Source organism: Daldinia childiae, assembly GCF_008694065.1.
Source record: "Daldinia childiae strain JS-1345 chromosome Unknown Scaffold5, whole genome shotgun sequence".
NCBI classification, from domain to species: Eukaryota; Fungi; Ascomycota; class Sordariomycetes; order Xylariales; family Hypoxylaceae; genus Daldinia; species Daldinia childiae.
This window is the reverse complement of record NW_022984646.1, coordinates 2,547,264-2,567,670: the sequence shown is the minus strand read 5'-3', so window position 1 is coordinate 2,567,670 and position 20,407 is coordinate 2,547,264. Positions and strand designations below refer to the sequence as shown.

Below are 20,407 nucleotides of genomic sequence, written 5' to 3'. Positions count from 1 at the left end.
GCTAGCATAATCCGACGTGGGACGTTTTTCTCTTATTCGCTGAAGAATACGAAATCCAACGAATCAAGAGCGCCGCTAAGAAGCTCTCATTTGCGAAACAAAAGAACTTTCCAAAAGTCCCTTTCTTCCTCATACGTCAATGCTAGTCTAACCCGATATATCTAGCCGGGGGATCTAGCCATGCCATAGCTCGGAACTTTTATCAGTCTTATATGTCGGAATTCTTCCCGACTTGAATGCTTTTACGGTACGATATAATAAGTCCATGATTTCTTCAAACGGTACAGATTTACTCCTTCTTCTGGACTTTGCACCTCACGACGCGGAATCGTGTATACCTATCATGGATCTATTCAAATTTCAGGAACCCGAAGATCCCGGAGTGCATGGTAACGTTGTCTAGATTATCTTTAGGCCGAACAGAATGTTTACAAGATCGGCATTATACTACCATCACTTCTAAGAAGGATGAAATTGGTTACTGGAATTGTGCAGCTCGCTTCTATACTCATCTATCAGATTAGTACCACAAGGTGGGCCCAGAAGGCATGGCAACAATGCAGTTGTGTCGCAAAGGACTTTAGCTTTAAATTGTCGGGGCCGATGATTGAGACCGTCCTGTGCTCTAGATATCATCTAGAATCCCGGTCAGTATCTCTCGAGGAATATGAGAGTTGAGGTATAAGTGGATTTGGGTTCGATTCCTATCAGCTCTATCTAGCAACTTCGCTTATGTCTCATCTGGAAGTACGCGAACGAAAAACTACGACACCTCTTAACATAATAGAATGGTAAGGCATAGCCGCGCGTTCAGACTGTGTGAACATTTAGCCAACAAAAGAGCGTAGACTTCCCAGCGCTACTAAAGGCAAGGCTAAATTGTTTGAGAGAACAAGTAAGTCTCTCCTGGCGTCCGTGGTTCCGTTCGTGATATCAGTATACATCTATGGTCCGATTATCTTCCTTAACACATATTCTTTTTTTGTTTTTTTTCACTCTCTGCGAGGCGAGATCACGATTTGATGTATGTTCCGACAATGGGATGAGAATGACTACTGTCTGATTTTATATGGTTTTGCACTTCTTAGCTACTTGGTTTCTTGTATTAAGCAAGCCTGCAGCCATCCTCTACAGACTGAACGAAGTGCCAAGCTCGTGCCCCTGAGGCAACTAGAGGACTAACATACCGAAGGTTATAACATTAGGAGTTTGGTCTTTAGGAGAGTAAGAACGAACTATACACAGTAAATGTTCGTGACACAAAATGCCTTCTTCTATCTATACATATTCCTTACTTACCTTTTTGCACGTCTTGCCTCTTAGCTAACGCTGCATCTACAATCCTAGCCGCCAGCGCCGTAATACTCGACCTCGCATCTAACAGCTCTTGCATATTTATCTTCGCCCCTAGCGCCTGGTGGAACCAGTTTCGCAGCTCCGCCGCGATCAGGCTGTCGACGCCATGGTCAGCCACAGACCGCCCTGGATTGACATTCGAGACGCCTACGAAGAGCATCTCGGCTACCGCTGTCGAAATAGCGCCTGCAACAAAACCGACTATTTTGGAACGCCCCGGGGCTTCTGCGGTAATGTCCGTATCGAATTGTCGGCGGATGTGACTGATAGATGACTTACCGGCGTTGTCGTCGCTTCCCTGCGTTGCTGCTGTCCTAGAGTTCGAAGAGCTACCTGTGCGTTGGTTTCGTCGCGCGTCCTCGAAGGCGCGCATAATGAGAGAGACACGCCTATCGTTGTACCAGCGAGGCATGGCGCTCCTTGACGGTCGGACAGGGCCCGCATCGCGTGCTTCGTCCTCCTCGTCACGTTCGGTAGCCGCCATTGCAGCCGGGTCTAGACAAGTGAGGATATTGGAAGCAGAAAAAGGGTCCTCGGCTTGGCCAATCCAGCTATCACTATTTCCATCGTTACTAGTCAGGCCGTCGTTAAGAAACGCTGGTTCTAGCCGCGCAAGGAACTCCCCCTCCGAGAGTGTTAGCCCCTTGTTCCGCGCGAACATATCCACTGTTATCGAGTCCTGACCTAACTCGCCAATACCCTTAACGAATCCTAACAATATACTCGTTGCTGGCATGCCGAGCCGTCGGCGGTACCTCGCAAACGAATCCTGAAATGCATTGGCAGCCGTGTATGCACTCTGCGTGGCCAATGCGTAGATGGACTCGAGTGAGGTGACCATGACAAAAAAGTCCAGCTGTCCATGGGGGAGAGACAGGGTCGCTTCGTGAAGATTCTTGCTCCCTTGGACCTTAGCAGCTAGGCTGTCGCGCCATCGCTGGATAGTGAGTTTATCGAAGGATAGGTCGAGGTAGGAGACAGCGGCGTGAATAATACCTTTGACGGGGGTATTCGGGGAGACTAACGAGATACTCTCTATGAGGCGTGTTACTTGAGACCGGTCGCTGATATCGCATGTCAAAGGTTGAATATTAATCCCACGCTCACCGAGAGTGTTTACGAGGTTTTGCGCTGCAGGGGAACTTTTCTCTATCCCGCGTCTAGACAAAACTACTAAGTTGCGAGCTCCGCGCTGGCATATCCATCTAATAATGGACCTTCCGAGACCACCAAATCCTCCTACTATAATATAATATGCAGTAGGATCGAACTGGGCATGCTGCCGGGACGGTATTGGGAGCATTTTAACCGGTGTCTGTGGATCTTGAAACGTCACCACCAGCTTACCGAAATGCGTACCCTTAGAGAACCTTAACAAGACCTGGTCAAGTTTAGATACGTCGGTGGCTGAGAATGGGCGAACAGGCCTAATAAGCCTATCTTGATAATATTCATGGACGGCTTGCATTAACCCCTTGCCGACCGCGGGGTCAGCGTCGAGAACAAGTGAGAGGTCAAATGAGGAGAAATTAATACTCTTGCCGAAAAGCTCCATCCCTAAAGATTTAGATTCCTGTACATCGGTACGTCCCACGTCAACTAGGTGACCTAGCGGTGCCAGTGCTTGGATAGACGCGTGCAAGACATCTCCCCGAGCCGTACTAAGTATTACGTCGAAGCCACGGCCGTGAGGTGTCATACGAGTGAGCTTTTTGTCTATAGTAGACGCGCTGTCTCCTGATGCGATGACAATGACGTGTGATTCTGGGAATCTCATCTCTCGGACTAAAAAATCCGCCTTCTCAGTCGTACCCACCATAGCAAAGACCTCGGCACCTTTCGCCCGCGCAAGCTGAATCGCTGCAAGCCCTAATCCGCCAGTGGCAGACTGGATAAGGACATTGTGTCCTTGCCGTAAGCGAGCAACATAGTCAAAAGCGTAGACAGCTGTCTGATGTACACCAAGGGCATAGTCGCAACTTCGACAAGATTATCCTGAGCGCTTAACTTTTGCGCAAACGCAGCCGGGACACGAGTGTAGTTCCCAAAGTGACCGCGGCCCATGCCGTATACGCGGTCGCCGACGCTAAACGAGCCGGCCGCGTCGGTACCCACGGCTGTCACGACGCCGGCATATTCGGATGATAGATTACCGGCGTCAAAACGACCAGACGAGACGGCGAGATCCTTCCAGTTGAGACCTACTGCTGCAACTTTGACGTCGATGTAATTCGATGGTATCGGTGATAATAGCTCCTTGTAGGGCCTAAAGTACAAAGAGCTGAGCAAGCCTGGCTTAGAGAATGCTGCGCGAATGGGACCTTGACTGTCGAGTGGTTGCAACGATAAAGTCTCGTTATGTTGGGCTCGGCTCTCATTAGGTGATGTTTCTGCGTATGGCCGAAGAGTGTCATCAGGCACAGCCCGGCTGATCCAGAGACAGCCGTCTTGCCAGACGTACTCGCAGTCGTTCATTCGAAGACTCTCATTCTCTTCGCCATCTTTAGATTCGCTGGGTGGCGGGAAAAGTTGGTCCACTACGCAGCGGGTGAGATCTTTAGAGTCGTATGTGGCAAGATCGGAATCCTCGACGGAAATATCAATTGAGATAAATCGATTCGCTGGGTTCTCTGTCCCGATCGTCCGTAATAGTCCGGGGATCAATGCCCCTTCGGGGTTTCGACCTCTTGAAAAACCACAGAACGTTAAGCAGATCAAGGTCGCTGCGTTACGCGCGAGGTGTTGAAACGTGGCAAGGTGATGCCCTTCACTATCGAGAAGAAAATCCTTCTCGCCGTCCAAGAACACCACTACATAGGCGTCTTGAGATACTGTCTCTGATGCTTGGTCGAGCGATGTGGTTTGGGGTGATATGCCACGCTGTTCTAACACATGTTGGAGTCTATTAAGAAGCGGTGGATTATGTTCAAGACTGTGGAGAAGTTGAACCTCGACACCTGCTAATACTCCGTTTGTTTTCTTATTATTTTGATGTGCGCTATCGCTCTTCATAAGCGTCGAGACCAGGGTAGTGGTCACATTGTTTGGCGGAGGGTAGTCATCCAACACCAGTTCAGTACCAGAAAAGCCTACTCCTTTTAGGACATTATCCCATGTTTCCAAGTTTACGAATGGGCCGTTTACCCTACCGTCAGGTATTCCGTGCCAGTATCCAGTCAATGTACCTAGGAGGAGCCCAATGATTACGCTGTCCGTTGTGGTGGTTTCCACTAGTAGAAGCTTTCCTCCCGGCTTGAGAAGTTTCCGACAATTCTTGAGCGTTTCAGAGATGCTGGTCGTCGCATGCAAAGTCTGCGAGGCCAAGACGACGTCATATACAGGTAGGTAGCCCTGCGCTGCGGGATCTGCCTCTATGTCTAGGACAGAGTAATTGATATCGTGAAATTCGGCCATAGATGTCTGCGCTGCAGCTAGAAAACCAGGCGAGATGTCGGTGAAGACATATTCGCGGTAGCGCTTAATACTGTTGGGTCCTGTGAGCGCTTTCATGGCAACACGCGTAGCGCCGCCGGTCCCAGCTCCAAGCTCCAAAATTCGCATATGTGGGTTTGCATGGGCTAGACTGTCTAAGATTCGCGACAGCTGCGGGTATGCGCTTGTCATGAAGATGCCGCGTTGATATAGCTCTGTTAGGAGGTTAATATTATCGCTGCCGTGGACTATGATGTCGATACCAGTATGGCGTTCAAAGAGAACATCGGCCATGTTTTCATGTAGCCTTTTGGCTATCTGGGTCTCGGGGGTCTCCTTGGTTTCTCGGTAGAGTTGGTTAATTATTTCATGCCGCTCCAGGGGGTACAATTGTTTAGCTTTGGTTATCTCGGAGATTTCAGCTCCCTCAACGCACCGCTTAATCCATCCGAAAAAGTGGCCTGTATTCCCCGACGGCGTAGGTGATGGCTTGGTCTCATCATTACCTTTCGCGAATGTTTCATATACGTCCACAAGGATAACAGAAGCCATCATGTTCAACTTCTCTATGGAAGCAAGACGATCTATGTTTTCTCTAGGCGGAGGGAATAGCGTACGACATGACTGGTAGTTCAAGGAGCGAAAATCGGGCTTCCACACCATCCGTGCAAAAGGGGCACTGAATGCCGGCTGTATACCACTCTTAGTCTGATCGCTGATTTGTGTTTCGCCGATATAGCTGATACATCGGAGCTTTTCGATATCAAGAACCACGTCGCCGTTTTGTCCTAGCATCTGTAACTGGTTTATATACGCACCCCTGAGGCCACGGAATTCACCTAGTGCAACGACCTCGGCAGTGCCGGGGTCTCCATCCTTGATACCATCCTTGATATAGTCTGGAAAAATGAACTGGTACAAAAGCAGTTGTAACAGTTTCGACACGGCCTCCGTGACACGAAATAAGTCCCAGCTGGAAAGTAGCATCGAGAGCTGCAGGGTGAATCGCATATCTTGACTCGCCTCCTTGGACTATACTTTCCGTAGTTCTGAGAGCTACAGTGGCAGAGGCGAGCTTCTTGTCCGGATCAGCGCGAATATTTGTGATTGCTCGGAACGTTGGGCCGTATCCAAGCCCGATAGCTGTAAAAGTCCTATACCAAGATCGTGCATCGATTAGGCGGGCATCCATGGATGATGTATCGATCTTCTCGGCATTGTCATACAAGGTTCCGACTTCTATCTTGACCATACCGGTGCAGTGCTCAGTCCATGTGCTATCGATGGAATTGACATCGGCCTGTCCGGCAGAGCTGATAGAGAAGCGTGCCCATGAAGTCGATGCTGTCGAAGCAGCGTCGAGCTCCATACTTAAGATGACTTCAATACCATGGTCATCTTCTGGTATCCTTAGGGCTGTGTTGATGGACACATTGCGTAGGGTGTAGCCTGTCGGCTTAGGATGTGGTTGGGGATACTCTTCATACGCACGCAGGGCGGCTTCTATAGCCATAGCAATATATCCTGCGGCAGGGAAAACAGCGTCTAAAAATATGATCAGGCTGTGTAATCGGACAACGATGAAGATAAATAGCACTGTTAGGGAGGTACTAGCTTACCCGGTAATAATCGATGGTCACCCAGCCAAGGCAGGTCCTTCATACGCAGTACGTTTCGCCACTGAGGCCTCAACTTTGCAACGCCGGGGACCTTGGAACCAAGTAGGTCGTGTCGTGGGACTTTCCGGAGACGGTATTCTTTGCTTGAGCGGCACTCATAGTAGTTTATTGGCCCATACGTATACTTATATGGCGGGAGATCAACAGCGGTACACCCATGAATGAGAGCACATTTATCGTTTGACTCTCTATACAAGTGGCCATCGTCGTTGTCGACCGCGTTGACAGCAACTAGATTTGCCCGAGCGTTGAGACAATAAAGTGTCCCAACGAGCTGAAGGATCGATTTCCGAGCATCTTCGCCTCTCTTCAGAGTAGAGCCGGCATACGCGATCTGGGTCTGGCCTGTACTTTTCAGGATCTGTTCTAGTGGTCCCTTTAATGCCGAGTGAGGCCCAATCTCAACTAGCACTTTGATAGGATCATGGCCAGGTGCTGCGTCTAGTCTGATTAGATTTGATACGGCATCGGAAAAGCAAACTGGCGACTCGAGGTTAGCTCTCCAGTACGCAGCGCTATCAGCGATACTCGATGGAGGATCTTTGTCAGGGATAACGGACGACATCCACGGAACATGAGGATACCGTTTCTGCTCGTCAACTAATCCGGACTGTCTTATATGCTGGAATCCACGAAGAAGCATCTCTTCGTACCCTTGACCCAGCGCAACCATGTGATGCGAATGATACGCGATGCCTCCCGTTCTCAATAAACGGTTGAAGACCCCGTCGACGCTCAAGCGGGCAGCAAGCGCCTCGATAGCCGGCGCATCCCCGGAAACAGTGACGCTCCCGGGGGAATTGACAGCGGCAATCTGCATTCGACCATTTCTAGGATCCTCATCGTGTAGGTATCCCGAATCCCGAAGCTGGTCCGGCCCGAGACCTACGGCTATCATTGCCCCTTCTTGCTTATCATTCACGATAGCCTGACCGCGTAGGTACGCTGATACTATCGCGTCTGCAGCTGTAGAGTGTCCTGAAGCATATGCTGCAGCTATCTCGCCTGAAGAGTGGCCGGCCACGGCTACGGGGCGGATAGACCACGAGGCGAGCAGGTCAACCAGCCCGATCTGAACTGCTGTGCAGACAGTCTGGGATACCGCTGGCGTCTGTATAATTCCAGGGTCGCAGTTGCCCTTGATGACGGCAGTGATTGACCATGCGGACAGAGGCGTCGGTAGTGACTTTAAGATATAGTCGAGATGCTCGATGGCGATGCGGAATACGCGGTACTCGAAAAGCTGTAGGCCCATTTCATGCCATTGGGCGCCTTGGCCAGTAAATACAAATGCCACGTTTGCTGGTCGCTGATCTTGCTGATGGGTTGAGCTTGCTTGAATACCCGGCTTGCTTTCCACGCTGAGTAGACCCGGCACGGGATTGTCCCTGTTCACGACGCGGAAAGCCCTATGTGGCAAGTTGGAACGCTTGGCGCTGAGTGTGTATGCCACATCTGCGAGTTGGTGTTGATATATATCGAGTGAAAGGGCGTCTATATTAAGCTGAAGAGAAGACTTGTTATGTGCGGAGAAGGGGAGTAACACGAGTTGCCGCGTGGTAGCATTGGTAGTACTTGCCATGCTTGGGGCTTTGATGATAGGATGATGGCGATGGATTTGCTCTTCTAGATTATGTTCCCCATTTCCGTTGAGACCTTGGTGGTTATTGACTGCTTCATAACCATGGCCGTTATTGGGGTAGCCTTTGAGGGTGTGACCGTTGAGCTTAGAATTCAAGCTCACACGAAGACTAGATCTTACACGTTCGAGGGAGAGGACACTGGCATGGTCGATAATGCAGTGACCATTGGCACCTCCAAACCCAAACGAGTTAATGCTTGCCCTACGAAGTCTATGTTCGGGCCAAGCTATAACCTCTTTGGCAACTTCTATTCTGGCTTTGGTAAAATCAATATTTGGATTTAACACTTTAACACCAACGTTTGGAGGGATCTCGCCTGCTTCTAAAGAGAGCACAATTTTCATAATTGCTGCTAGAGCACTTGCCCCTTCGGCGTGGCCCATGTTGGTTTTGACAGAGCCGACGAATAGAGGGCCGAGACTATCTGCCCCTAGACTTTTATCGGACGAGAAGACCTGGCTGACGGCCGCCAACTCGATCGGATCTCCCGCTTGGGTACCCGTACCGTGACACTCGATATACGTGGTATTCGAGAATGGGAGCCCGGCATTGTCGTATGCTTTACGGATCACAGCCTCCTGGCCAGCAGTACTGGGGCGCGTAATTCCGCCAGTGCGACCGTTTGCATTAACGGCGGTGCCCCTGATCACAGCGCGGATAGGTGACTCGCTAGTTACTGCCACTGGTAGCCGTCTAAGATATAGCGCAGCGAACCCTTCGCCACGGGCATATCCGTCGGCAGATGCGTCAAACGTGTGACACCTTGAGGTAGGAGAGAGAGCTCCCAGTTTATCGAGTGCGATATGTAGACTAGGATCCGCGATCCAGTTCGACGCTGCTACGATAGCCGAGTCACAATCTCCGTTGCGGATCGCGCTGACGGCTAAGTGGACTGCGTACATGGATGAAGAACAAGCCGTATCAACGGCGACGCTATTCGAATCTTAACAGTTAGCAATCACAGTAACTTGCAAAAATAAGAAAGAAAGTAAACATAGCATTCAACTTTCCATACCTCGGTCCTCGTAGGTCAAAAATATGGCTGATTCGATTTGCCAATACGCTCGCGCTCGCCCCCGTTGTCGAATACGGCTTGGGATAATCCCAATCACGCGTCTGGATTACCCAGTGGTCCAGGGCGAAGTTTCCGACGAAAACTCCCGTGTTTGATCCGGCGACGGAAGTCCACGTCTCGCCAGCGTTCTCGAATGCTTCGTATACAACTTCGAGTAGCTTACGCTGCGAGGGGTCAAGAGTCTCGGTCTCGCGCCCCGTGATACCAAAGAAGGCGTTGTCGAACAACCGTGGATCCCCATCGATGAGGAACGCACCCTGTGTGGCCGTCGTGCCAGGCCGCCCTGGGTTCGGATGATGGAACCCGGCGGCTGAGAAGCATCGCGGCGTAGATGCAGAGTCGAAGGGGCGGAAGCCGGACCCCTGGCTCCGCAAGAAGGACCACATCTGACGGGGAGAGTCCACGCCGCCGGGCCATCGACACCCTAGATAGGTAATGTTAGCTTCCTTGAATTATCTTATGCCTTTAGAGCTATAATTCGGCTTGGGCGAAGTATGAACTAACCCATGCCTGAAATTGCCACAAGCTCAGCATTGGGCTTTGGCTCTCCGTTGGAACTCGCTAAAGTCGCCATAATACGAAATTTACTAAAATGATGAAGTGAGATGAAGAGTATTGCTGTCGATCCTGTAGTAGCGAGAGCTAGTATTGATCGTTGAGAACAGAGTGCTGTCGTCTTATTCACGTTGCCTCGAGCGATTAAACCCCCTGGCAAACACGAATCCTTTGCACTCCTATCGTGACGCTACCACACAACTAGTTTATTGGTTAGCGGACTGAGGGGTCTTGCATTGATAGTCCTACATCTGTAGGTCAGCTCGATGTGCCCTTCCGCTGTAGCACTGCACTGGATATCACCCAGCATATAGTGTCTTGCAGACAGACAGAGCGAGATAAGGTAGCCGACAGGAAGATCGCATTAAGTATCCATATACAGCTCCTGCATCTACTCGTGGCATGTGAATTCTCACACCGAAGGCTTAATAGTGGCGTTGTATTTACTTACTGTGAAGGAATATAAGGGACCTTCTCTGGTTTAGTATCAAGCGGTCCCTCATCCGAGAATACCATAAGCCTCACTCTAGATTAACACCTGTATTAGACCAAAATCATATCATCATGGAAGCAAACCAAGCTCAGAGCACTGTGAGCGCCACTGGTGAAAGCACCCCCTTCATTGCTCTCGCAGAAAGCATTCTCGAGCAGACCAAGGCTGTGACCAAGTACTTCCAGGACAACAACCTCGCTGTGCCTACGTTTTCTCTCAGGCCAAGCGAGCCCACCGCCACAGATGAGTACCTCAAGCTGCAGAGTAGCCTGCGGACATCCATCGAGGATCTTCAGCGGTTAGTTGAAGGCCCGCGGCGCTTTCTACGGTCGTTTACGACTATGGGATATGACATCGCGGCCTTGCAGATCGCTCTGGACTTCAATTTCTTCTCGTTCGTGCCCCCGGACGGAGATGTATCCTTCAAGGATCTGGCGGAGAAGGTGGGCTTGGACTTGGATCGGACTAGTCGCGTTGTGCGTATGTTGATAACCCACCGTATCTTCGAGGAGAAGAAGCCGGGTTATGTATCGCATAGCGCGAGCTCGCTTGTCCTATTGGAAGATGAGGAGTTAAAGTGTACCGTGCACTACTCGTGAGTCCTAATAACTCCAATCACTTCGCATTATAACTTACTTATAACGACAGGTTTGATGAGATGCTGAAAGCTGCGGCGGAGTCAAGCGACAGTCTCAAAGAGCATCCGTTTGAATCGGATAGTACTCATTGCCCTTTCTATACGAGACACGGGCTTCCAGTCTTCGAGTACTACGCCAAGTACCCGGATAAAGCTGCGCGTTTTGCGAGAGCTATGGCTGGGGCAACTAGAATGGGCCTCCACATTAAGGAGCTACGGGACTGCTTCTCGTGGGGAGAGCTCAAAGGCACTGTTGTCGATGTTGGCGGTGGGAGCGGCCATGTATCGATAGCTTTGGCTCGAGTAAGTATATCTTAAGCTCAATCTTTCCCATAATCGTTCCCTCCAATAAGTTACATGTATATCTTACTTTATTCTTCATTCTAGTTGTTCCCACATCTCAAATTTGTGGTCCAAGATGGCTCGAACAACATGCTGGCCGAAGGCCGCGCACTCCTGACCGACGAAGTTAGGGAACGCATTACTTTTGTGCAGCACAGCTTCTTCGAGTCCAGCCGCCTCGAAAGGAATCCCGCAGCGGCATACCTGTTCCGCCAGTGTACGCACAACTGGTGCGATCGAGATGTTGTAACCATGTTCCGGTCCTTCGTTCCCGGGCTGGAGTCATCCGGGCCAGGGACACCACTGTTGGTCAATGATATCATTATGCCTGAACTCGGCGAGAAATGGCCACGGCTGCTGGAGCGGGATATTCGGCAGATCGATATGATCATGTTGATTAGCTACGGCGGCAAACAGCGCTCCAAGACAGAGTTCGAGGCGTTGTTGAAAGAGGCGGATGCGCGATATGAAGTCCATAAGGTACACGCAATTGGACCACTTGGCTTGCTGGAAGTATATCTAAGACAGTAAGTAGAGAGTCCATTGAGAGAAATGGTTAGGAGCCGTGCCAATCTGAATGTGAAAGGTTCAGTTAGAGCAAAGGGAGAGAAGGAAACCAGAGTAAACTCGAGGTCTCATTTACAAGCTACGTACGAAATCTTAGGTAGTTTTCGCTACATCACATTCATTATTGAGGAGCTATCTTGTTGAGATACAATTTGATATTGATGCTTCCAATTGTTGAACATTGCTCACTGTAGCTCGATACTTACCAATAACAGGTAACGCAGTACTTGCTCACTTGATAAAGATGAACTACCAGAGTTAAGAACGAGATCTACTAGGGAAGGCTATTAGGTATAGCATTACTACATAAACGGGATTCAGTATAACACAATACGACACGATTATCTGATCCTAGTTGTGCATTAGCATAATACATGACCTCCACTATTCTCAGCATTAATATTAATACATCAAGATTAGCTATGTAAAGAAGATAACGGGCTCTACGTTATTAAACTGGCCAATTATATTTATTCCAGAAGCATATTGCAACATCATTTCCTCTTATGTCAATAAGTCACGCAGAACATTACGTTATACTCAACAGATTACTAGGGGGTGATATTTTATGCCAGTTGAGGGGATAGGAATAGGGACAGGCCTCGGGGAATTCCTATAAGCTCCGGTGTTTTCCGGGACCATCGTACATATTTCAAATGCGAGAGGAAAAAAAAATATAAAAATAAACCTCTCCAACTCGGTAGCCCTGTTCCCCTTTTCTTACAAGCAAATCGTCAAAGTATTCATCAGCTCAGTCTCAATATATTGCAATATGACAAGCGTAACCAACGCCGTTAACACGGAAAAGTGGGGCAAGGAAACGGAAAAGCAGCTTGGCGCCGGAGATGACGATACATGGGCAAAGGACATGTATATGGACACGATCCCATGGGAATACGGCCGATTTCGTGAGGTTCTAGAAAAGTATAGTGAGATCCCTCCGAGCGAAGTTGAAGCGGAGATCTTCAAGATTGTAAGAAAGAAAAAAAACCCCCCATCCTCCCTACCAATCAACTGCTCTATCGCCTAAGACTGTCTCTCCTAATCATCATCACTTCATATCATATAGCGAGACAAGGCTTGGGAAGTCGTCAAGTACCCTTGCATCGGCTCCTTCACCTACCTGCGTCTCCTCGAGTTCAGCGATGACGAGCCGGAAATGCAGAAAGCTATCGAGCGGCTCAAGAGGCCCGGCTCGCAGGATACTTTCCTCGAAATAGGTGGCTTCATATGCCAGACGATTCGACGGCTCGCTTTCGAGGGCGTCGACTCGACGCGCTTGTATGGAACAGACCTGCATGCCGAGTTTCTCGAGTTGGGGTACGAGCAGTTCCGCGACCGCGAGACTTTGAAAGCGACCTTTGTTGCAGGAGATATGCTGCTTCCAGAGGAAGAGTACGCGGCCAGCTCTCTGGCTGGAACGCTCGACGGGAGGATGTCTATCATTCATGCGTCGAACTTCTTCCATCTGTTTAGCTGGGAGTCGCAGTTGGTCATCTGCGAGCGCATTGTGCGTTTCTTTCGACGCGGTTCCAGCGCAGATAATCCAGCCGTGTTGTTTGGGGTGCATATAGGAAGCGATAAGCCTGGCGAGGTGCAACATTTCAGGATATTCTTGCATAATGAGGAGACATTCCAGTCGCTGTGGAACGAGGTGGGAAAAAGGACCGGTACGTCTTGGAAAGTGAGCTCAGAGTTTCCAGCGTTGCCACGGCCAAAACCAAATGTTTTTGGTAAAGATGCGAGTGTGGTGCGGTACGTTGTGAGGAGTCAGATATTGTAGGTGATGAGATAAGTATAGAAACTAGGAGGTAGCACGGCAGCCGAGCTGATTGTAAATGGTCCTATAGACAGCTGACTATAGAATGCATTATGGTTCTATCATTATATTGCCCCCAAGCTGATTTCCCCTCTCCCCACAAGATAAAACAAGACGTAGCATCAGCCTTCGTTACATGTATCTTATAATCCTACCGTCCTCTGCATCAGTGTCGATCACGAACTCTTCTCACGATCTTATAAAAGTGCCGACCGAGAAGCGTAGTACCAGCCTTGCTTACGTATATCCCGTAGTCCTACCACACTTTTATACGCATGATGACTGCGCTGCTGCGCCCCCCGAAAAAAGATGGATTCCGCGAGCACGGATGGTAGGTGGTAATGTGCCTCTCTCTTCCGAACTTGGCAGTTATCGCCGGAGACCTGACCACACAGCCCTACAGTGGTCTTACTCAGATCTTTAATTGCTCTCGAATCCAAATATCCCCCCAAGTGCGGCTCCCCCTAGCCTTCTTAGTCCGCAGATGATAAAAGAAAGCAGCTCACTGCAGCAAATCCATTTCCCTATCTCAGTCCCGTTGCCAAGGCTATCTAGAAAGCAAGCATAATGTCGGTCATCGCGGATCCGCTTCCGGCTTGGGTGTACGAGAGCAAGCAAGGTCCCGTCATTGGCGCCGTGACCTTGTTCAGCGTGCTTGCTATCGCTGCGGTGATCCTCCGGTTTAAATGTCGGTTATTGGTACGAGCCGGTCTTGCTATTGATGATTGGCTTATACTGGCAGCTTTAGTGAGTCGTGCAACTCGAGAGGATGTCCTATTCATGCGTTTTACTTACACTTTGCCGTAAAGCCGGTTGCCCTTGCGGAAGCTATCTGTGTAGCATACAGTACGTGTGATAATCTAAGCATTTCATCTTATCTCGAGACTGATACTGACCAAGTTACACAGCGACGAAGGATACCTTGGGAAGACATATCCAAGTCGTCTCAGCACCCGCCCTCTTAGAGGGCGGCAAGGTTGGTCTAGCTCAGCCATGGCGTTAGCGATGATAGCGCAAGGAGTCTGACCATTCATCATCTAGATGTTCTTCACTATCCAGATTCTCTGGATTATCTCTAGCGCCATCGTCAAGCTATCAATTCTAGCCTTCTACCTGCGCGTTTTCAGTATCCTAGACTACATCCGGTTCAGCGCATGGTTCCTCATTGTCATGGTCACCTGCTGGTTAATCGGCTCAACGGTTGCTCACGGTCTTCAGTGCCAACCAGTCGCCAAAATATGGCAAGACTCATTGCCAGGGCATTGCTTAGATACCGAATCACTCTTCTTAATCGGCTCAATCGCTGACGTCGTGATGGACTTCTTAATTCTCGCCTTACCTCTACCAGCGATAATCAGACTGCAGATGCCGCTATCTAGGAAGCTTGAGCTCGTCGTTATCTTCGCTCTTGGTGGCTTGTATGTCTCTCTTTTGTTAACCCCTAAAGTTAATACTAACGTCTGCTGTGTAACTCCCAGGACGTGTGTGCTCAGTCTTGTCCGCTTCCTTGAAGCCAAAGACTCCATCTACGATCGATCTGATATAACTTGTGAGTACCCCTTACGAAACCAAGCTGGCACGATTATAAGAGAGAAGTCTAACAATCATCCTCTAATAGGGAAATCTTGGTTTCCATTAATCTGGGGTGTAGCCGAGCCGTGCTTGGGCACTTTATGCGCTTGCCTTCCGATACTACAACCGCTGATGCAAGGTCTGAAAGAGGGCGTGACGAAACTGTCATCGTCAGCTACCACGTTTATTCCTAACAACAACAAAAATTTCAATGGAGCGCAGCATTCGTGGAAGCCTAAACTTTCTCACCGAGACAGAGGTGTTGAGATTCCCACCTCGTCGGAAGTAAATTTGCAGGAAGTACCCAGTAGTAGGCACTGGGATAGTGAAGCATCATGTGTTATTTGAGCTAGGAATGGACGATATTATATATTTGTTTAAGTTTCGCGGAAATGGGGATATTTTTTTTGTATACTATAACGATGATGAATAAGATTAGAATAGACGTCAGTGATGAATAAGTGTATAATATAGACCTCTATATACAGGCCTTGTAAATCTAATCCTTGTAAGGCTATGTGCTAATCGCACGGTATTATTGAAGTTATGGCAACTAGTGCCACTATAGATGTAGTGAGAAGCTACCTAGGTTTAGTGTATAGGCCACTATCCGACCCTTAGCTTAGCATGTAGTTAATACAGTGTCAATAGAATATGACGTCAATGATTTAGATGTGCACGACCTTTAGCGCCAACCTTCGCAAGTCAGAGGAGGTAAACAAATTCATTCTCATTTAGGTACATAGTACCTCTATTGCCCTTCTACCTCATTTACTCATTACCCAATTTACGTATTAATTACTTTCCTCAACCTTACAAACACCTTCTGCGGTCTTCGCGCAATTCCCTCCGTTGCCTCATTTCCAGCAAGTGCCTCGGGAATCTCTAACATTACAAAATGCCACACAAGCAACGCCAATACTATCCGCAACTCCATCTGCGCTAATTTCTTCCCAAAACAGCTTCTCACCCCGTGTCCAAACACCAGTTGTGGCCCGGCGGTCCCGTTAAACTCCACATTAGTATCCCCGTCGCCGCTACGAACGAGCCATCGCTCCGGATTAAATGCCCGCAGGTCCTCCGTCTCGTCCCAGCGATCGTTCCATTTGGTCTCTCGTGCTCCTGGGCTACGCTCCGATGCAGGGACAGCAAAGGATGGCGCGAGGAAACCCGGGCCATTAGATACCAGAAAGATCTGGCAGCCTTTAGGAACGGGGCGACCGAGGATCGTAGTGTCGCGAATTGTCTCACGCGTTACAGGTACCGGATTGAGGCGTAGCGTCTCTTCGATGAAGGCGTCAAGGTAAGGTAGCCTTGTCCGACGCAGCTCCTCAAAGGTCGGGGGCCGGCCATCTGTGATAGCCTGCGGTAAAGCGGTATACAAGGACTCTCTAAGCTTGGCTTGCATATGCGGGTAGCTAGTAAGGCACTTCACAAGCCAACCAAGAGCGCCACCCGTAGTGTGATTACCGGCGATGAGCTCGCCAAAAAGCTAGGGAGGACGTTAATCAACGCAATATACCCATCCTAAAGGGAGATATGATAGAACTTACCTCATCAGAAAGAACGTCAATATCAAATACCGGGGCATGATCATGCTTCTTTGCCTCTCGCTCCTCCCGCATCAGCATGTACGCGGCGGCCGACCGCACCTCGCCGTTACGGTAGTCTTTAAGTGCCTTTATAAACTGCTCACGAAGAACTTGATACTTGTGCAAAAACATATTCTTGTACCATGATTGCTTCTTCCACCACCAGAGATTGAGTCGCGGTACTAAGGAGGCAATGCAGGCTTCAACCAGCTTCGGCGCCGACCGCACCGCAGCGATGAACGGCCCGGCCGGTGTCTCCGGAAATGTGACCGGTTCGTCAACATGTCCATCTGACACGTCTGCAGCAGTCATGCGCGATATCAGTTCCATCTGTGGGCCTAGGTTTGTCTGCTCGAAATTGGCCATAAACGCGAAATACAACATAACATCTAACGAGAGGTAGTCCAAGTCCATCTTAATGCTAAACGGCCTCTCACCCGCCAGACGTATCTTGGCCTCAAGCAGCCTTACTAACTCTAAGCCCTTACCATGTACCACCGGTCCAATAACTCCGTGCAAGAACTTCGGCGCCATAAGGTCCTGCATGAGCGCTCTATTATTCCTAAAGCTACCCTCACGCGTAGACGCGCGCATGGCGGCATGGAAATCCCCCAAGCAGCTCATGCTATTAGTAATAAAACTAGATTTATCGAAGTCAGCGTCGCGAGCAGGCGCTGTGCGACGGGCGAGGATATCGTGTGCCTCGCGAAAGTCGGCTAGCAAGACCCAAGGCCGGGAGAACGGCCGCACAAATACTTGGCAGAGTGGCGCTCCGGCCTTGGCGATCTGTGCCGCGCACCAGGGGCCGAATTCGCCGGTCGCTCCCACGGTGCGCGCCATGTCGGGGCCGTCGCCTAGAAGCGAGGACGCGGACAGAGCGTTGTAGGGGATTCCAGGGAGGGGCTTCGGGAGGAGTTGGCGATAGAGGCTGTAGAGGCCGATGATGAGGAAACTTGAGACGAGGTACATTGTTGGCACTCCCACGGAGGGTTTGCCAAGCGGAATAGCTTCTCCGAAGTCCATGGCTAATATATTCGCGCCGCAAGCTTAGTCTAATAGATAATTTTCACCTAATGGGATTCTTTAAGGGTTTGTAACGAATCTTAACCCTATTGTCTACAGTTAGAAGCTACAATATAATTGCTTTGGAGGGTGTAAACGCGCAGATAGAAACATCCACTGACTCCAATATAAATCTAGCAATCATGCACTATCTCCAACCCCTCAAGGAAGCCTTGAACGGCATCGGAAAGGGACGTTCACCAAACTCTACCTCCCCCCAGGCATCATAGACAGAAACCATTTACGCTACAATAGCAGAACTCGGCATAGTCGATGTTTCCATACCTATGTCGCACAAGGCTCCCCTGGCACAGCATTCCTTGTATACCGTGGTATCCAAGATCCTGCGGTCATACGCAGTAGCATTCCGGAGACAGAAGGATTGATGTGGGGATGTTTAGGGACGGGGAGATATATTGGCGGATAGGCATGCGATGAATGAAACTTCCTGTAAGATCATGTCAATATAATAGGTAGGGTAATGCTCGCAAAGTGTAACCCCTATTGTCTGATCGCCTTCGTCTCTTTCTATTTGATGAAGCATCTACGTTGCAACTGTAACCTATCCATTTTTTAAAGATATCGCTAGATATCATTATATCATTTACATCCTCCTAAAGCATGTACCCTCCAAATCCTTCCATACGACCTCTCTCCAAAAGTTGGGCTTACGTCTTCATCTAGGCGGCAATGTGCATATCACTAACTACCTACCTACATACATGTATCCGTCCGAGCTTGGCGGTCCCTTCGATCCAATCCCAAGTCCTAGTAGATATACCGTAATAGCATACATACAATTACGAAATTACCTTGTGGTGCAGTGGCATAGTTGACAGTTAAGAGTATCATGCTCGAACCCGATTAAGTCGTACAAGCCCTCACCACTCGGTAAGACGGACCACTTGCAAAATTTATATGCCAAAAAGCCTCGGGGTTCGATTCTACGAGCAAACAAGAGTCTGAAAGCAGAAAAAAATGCTGGCCTTGGCCGTGATCGTTTGTACCTGAAGGGGGTGTGTCAAGAAATATTTTTTTATTTTACTTTATTTTACATATGCTCGAATTGTTTTTAAATGTCTAAATAGCATGTGACCGAAGGCTACGTGAATATAGGCCGGTATGTCTCACACATGTGTATTATTACAAATTCGTTTTGGTGTAGTGACGTGTTCGACAAGTCCTTTTTGTTAAAATGTATTTCTGGCTAACCATTCCATAGTTTAACTGGTAAATGCTAGTGAAAATATAGAGTCTTGTACATTGATGAGCGGCATCATTTAGAGCGTTTGAAAAAGCCTAGGCTTAGGTAGTGATAAGAGCAAACAGGCCAGTATGGCTTCATGTATCACGGTAGTAGACTACTATTAGATTAAGAGGTACCTATCTGCTCTACATAAGACTGATAGTAAAATAAGATTGAAAGAAGCTTAACAATCAAATGTTCCTTCTGCATCACAATTACGTATTGAAGCTGCTTTAGATTATCGCTGTATTGATTGTATATTCTATTTGATAATATCCTAGCCTACGACTCAAGATATCCAATTACTCCAGAATAAGATGAAAGTCTTTAGGTAAGTCTTTAGGTACGTCTAGTACCCAAGAGTATATATATATATAAGACTGTAAATGAAAATATGAAAAAAGAAAAGGTGTTATAATATTGAAGTGCTCGTTCCTTATCACAAGTCACGGCAACGGCAACGGCAACTAACAGTTAGCAATTCTAAGAAACCGCAACTATTACCATGATAAAAATAACCTTCAGCCATCCTTTCTTCTTTCATCTTTCAACTCACCAACCTAATAATCAGCGAACTTCATCCCTAGTATTGACTTCACACCGACACCACAGGGCTCCTTTGAGACTCACATCCAGGCTTATATTGTTCCGGCCGTCGCGGGAAAAACGCATGAGCAGCCGGGTCCCTCGACTTGGCCGCGGCATTCGCCAGGACCAAGTCCATCGTCGTCGGGCTTCTCGGCTCCCTGGCTTTGGCCTGCCACGGGGGATGGGGGAGAAACTTCGGATTCTCTATTACGGGTGACGGGTGGGCGTGAGCAGCAACTTTGTCTCCCAGTCGGTGACATGGGCCCCTGAATCGTGGCGGAAGAGTTTGATGTGCGGGTTCGATGTGTATTCGATGCTTGGGAGGTTTATGATGAATGCGGGTGGTATACTGGGGAGGGTAGGTCTGGTGTGTAGTGTGGATTTGAAGTCATCTTTTTTTTTCAGGGCAAAGTGGAATAAATCAATGCATTGACGCTCATTGGCGGCGTGGGATATTAATATGTACAACTCCTATCACTGCGAACAAGCGTGCTGTTTCCATTCACATTGTGAGATCCCATTCGGCTCTTAATATGCGTTGAAACCAATAGATGCTCTTGTGTCGTTTGTTGCCTTGTGCCATCTGGCATCTATAACAAGGGGATTGTTTTATTGTTTAAAGGCATACAATAAAGGTCCGCATTGTCCTTAATGAGTCGAAATTCTACATGGACAAAGGCTAATAGTCGTCAACCACCACGATTTTAGAGGATCTACTTACAGTACAGCAAGTCCTTATTGCTAAAGCT

General features: G+C 48.8%; 6 protein-coding genes across 6 annotated transcripts; 3 read left to right on the top strand and 3 right to left on the bottom strand.

Moving 5' to 3' along the window:
- Positions 1 to 1,291: 1,291 nt before the first annotated feature.
- On the bottom strand, positions 1,292 to 2,659 carry GL218_05833 (Lovastatin diketide synthase LovF; the record flags this gene model as incomplete). The annotated part of the gene is made up of 1 exon (XM_033582524.1): positions 1,292 to 2,659. The coding sequence occupies one exon, from the start codon at positions 2,657 to 2,659 to the stop codon at positions 1,292 to 1,294; it is 1,368 nt and encodes a 455-aa protein (XP_033434898.1).
- A 566-nt stretch (positions 2,660 to 3,225) lies between these two features.
- GL218_05832 (Polyketide synthase-nonribosomal peptide synthetase) lies at positions 3,226 to 9,759 on the bottom strand (the record flags this gene model as incomplete). The annotated part of the gene is made up of 5 exons (XM_033582523.1): positions 3,226 to 5,700; positions 5,849 to 6,333; positions 6,408 to 9,043; positions 9,126 to 9,609; positions 9,690 to 9,759. The coding sequence occupies 5 exons, from the start codon at positions 9,757 to 9,759 to the stop codon at positions 3,226 to 3,228; spliced, it is 6,150 nt and encodes a 2,049-aa protein (XP_033434897.1).
- A 545-nt stretch (positions 9,760 to 10,304) lies between these two features.
- GL218_05831 (Sterigmatocystin 8-O-methyltransferase) lies at positions 10,305 to 11,743 on the top strand (the record flags this gene model as incomplete). Its single annotated transcript, XM_033582522.1, has 3 exons — positions 10,305 to 10,828; positions 10,882 to 11,173; positions 11,258 to 11,743. The coding sequence occupies 3 exons, from the start codon at positions 10,305 to 10,307 to the stop codon at positions 11,741 to 11,743; spliced, it is 1,302 nt and encodes a 433-aa protein (XP_033434865.1).
- Positions 11,744 to 12,551: 808 nt separating this feature from the next.
- Positions 12,552 to 13,562, top strand: GL218_05830 (putative porphobilinogen deaminase protein; the record flags this gene model as incomplete). The annotated part of the gene is made up of 2 exons (XM_033582521.1): positions 12,552 to 12,752; positions 12,849 to 13,562. 2 exons carry the CDS (start codon positions 12,552 to 12,554, stop codon positions 13,560 to 13,562), a joined length of 915 nt encoding a protein of 304 aa, XP_033434864.1.
- A 603-nt stretch (positions 13,563 to 14,165) lies between these two features.
- On the top strand, positions 14,166 to 15,518 carry GL218_05829 (uncharacterized protein; the record flags this gene model as incomplete). Its single annotated transcript, XM_033582520.1, has 6 exons — positions 14,166 to 14,345; positions 14,408 to 14,444; positions 14,507 to 14,574; positions 14,640 to 15,016; positions 15,077 to 15,147; positions 15,217 to 15,518. 6 exons carry the CDS (start codon positions 14,166 to 14,168, stop codon positions 15,516 to 15,518), a joined length of 1,035 nt encoding a protein of 344 aa, XP_033434612.1.
- Positions 15,519 to 15,957: 439 nt separating this feature from the next.
- On the bottom strand, positions 15,958 to 17,785 carry GL218_05828 (Cytochrome P450 3A17; the record flags this gene model as incomplete). Its single annotated transcript, XM_033582519.1, has 2 exons — positions 15,958 to 16,662; positions 16,724 to 17,785. 2 exons carry the CDS (start codon positions 17,783 to 17,785, stop codon positions 15,958 to 15,960), a joined length of 1,767 nt encoding a protein of 588 aa, XP_033434613.1.
- Positions 17,786 to 20,407: the final 2,622 nt, after the last annotated feature.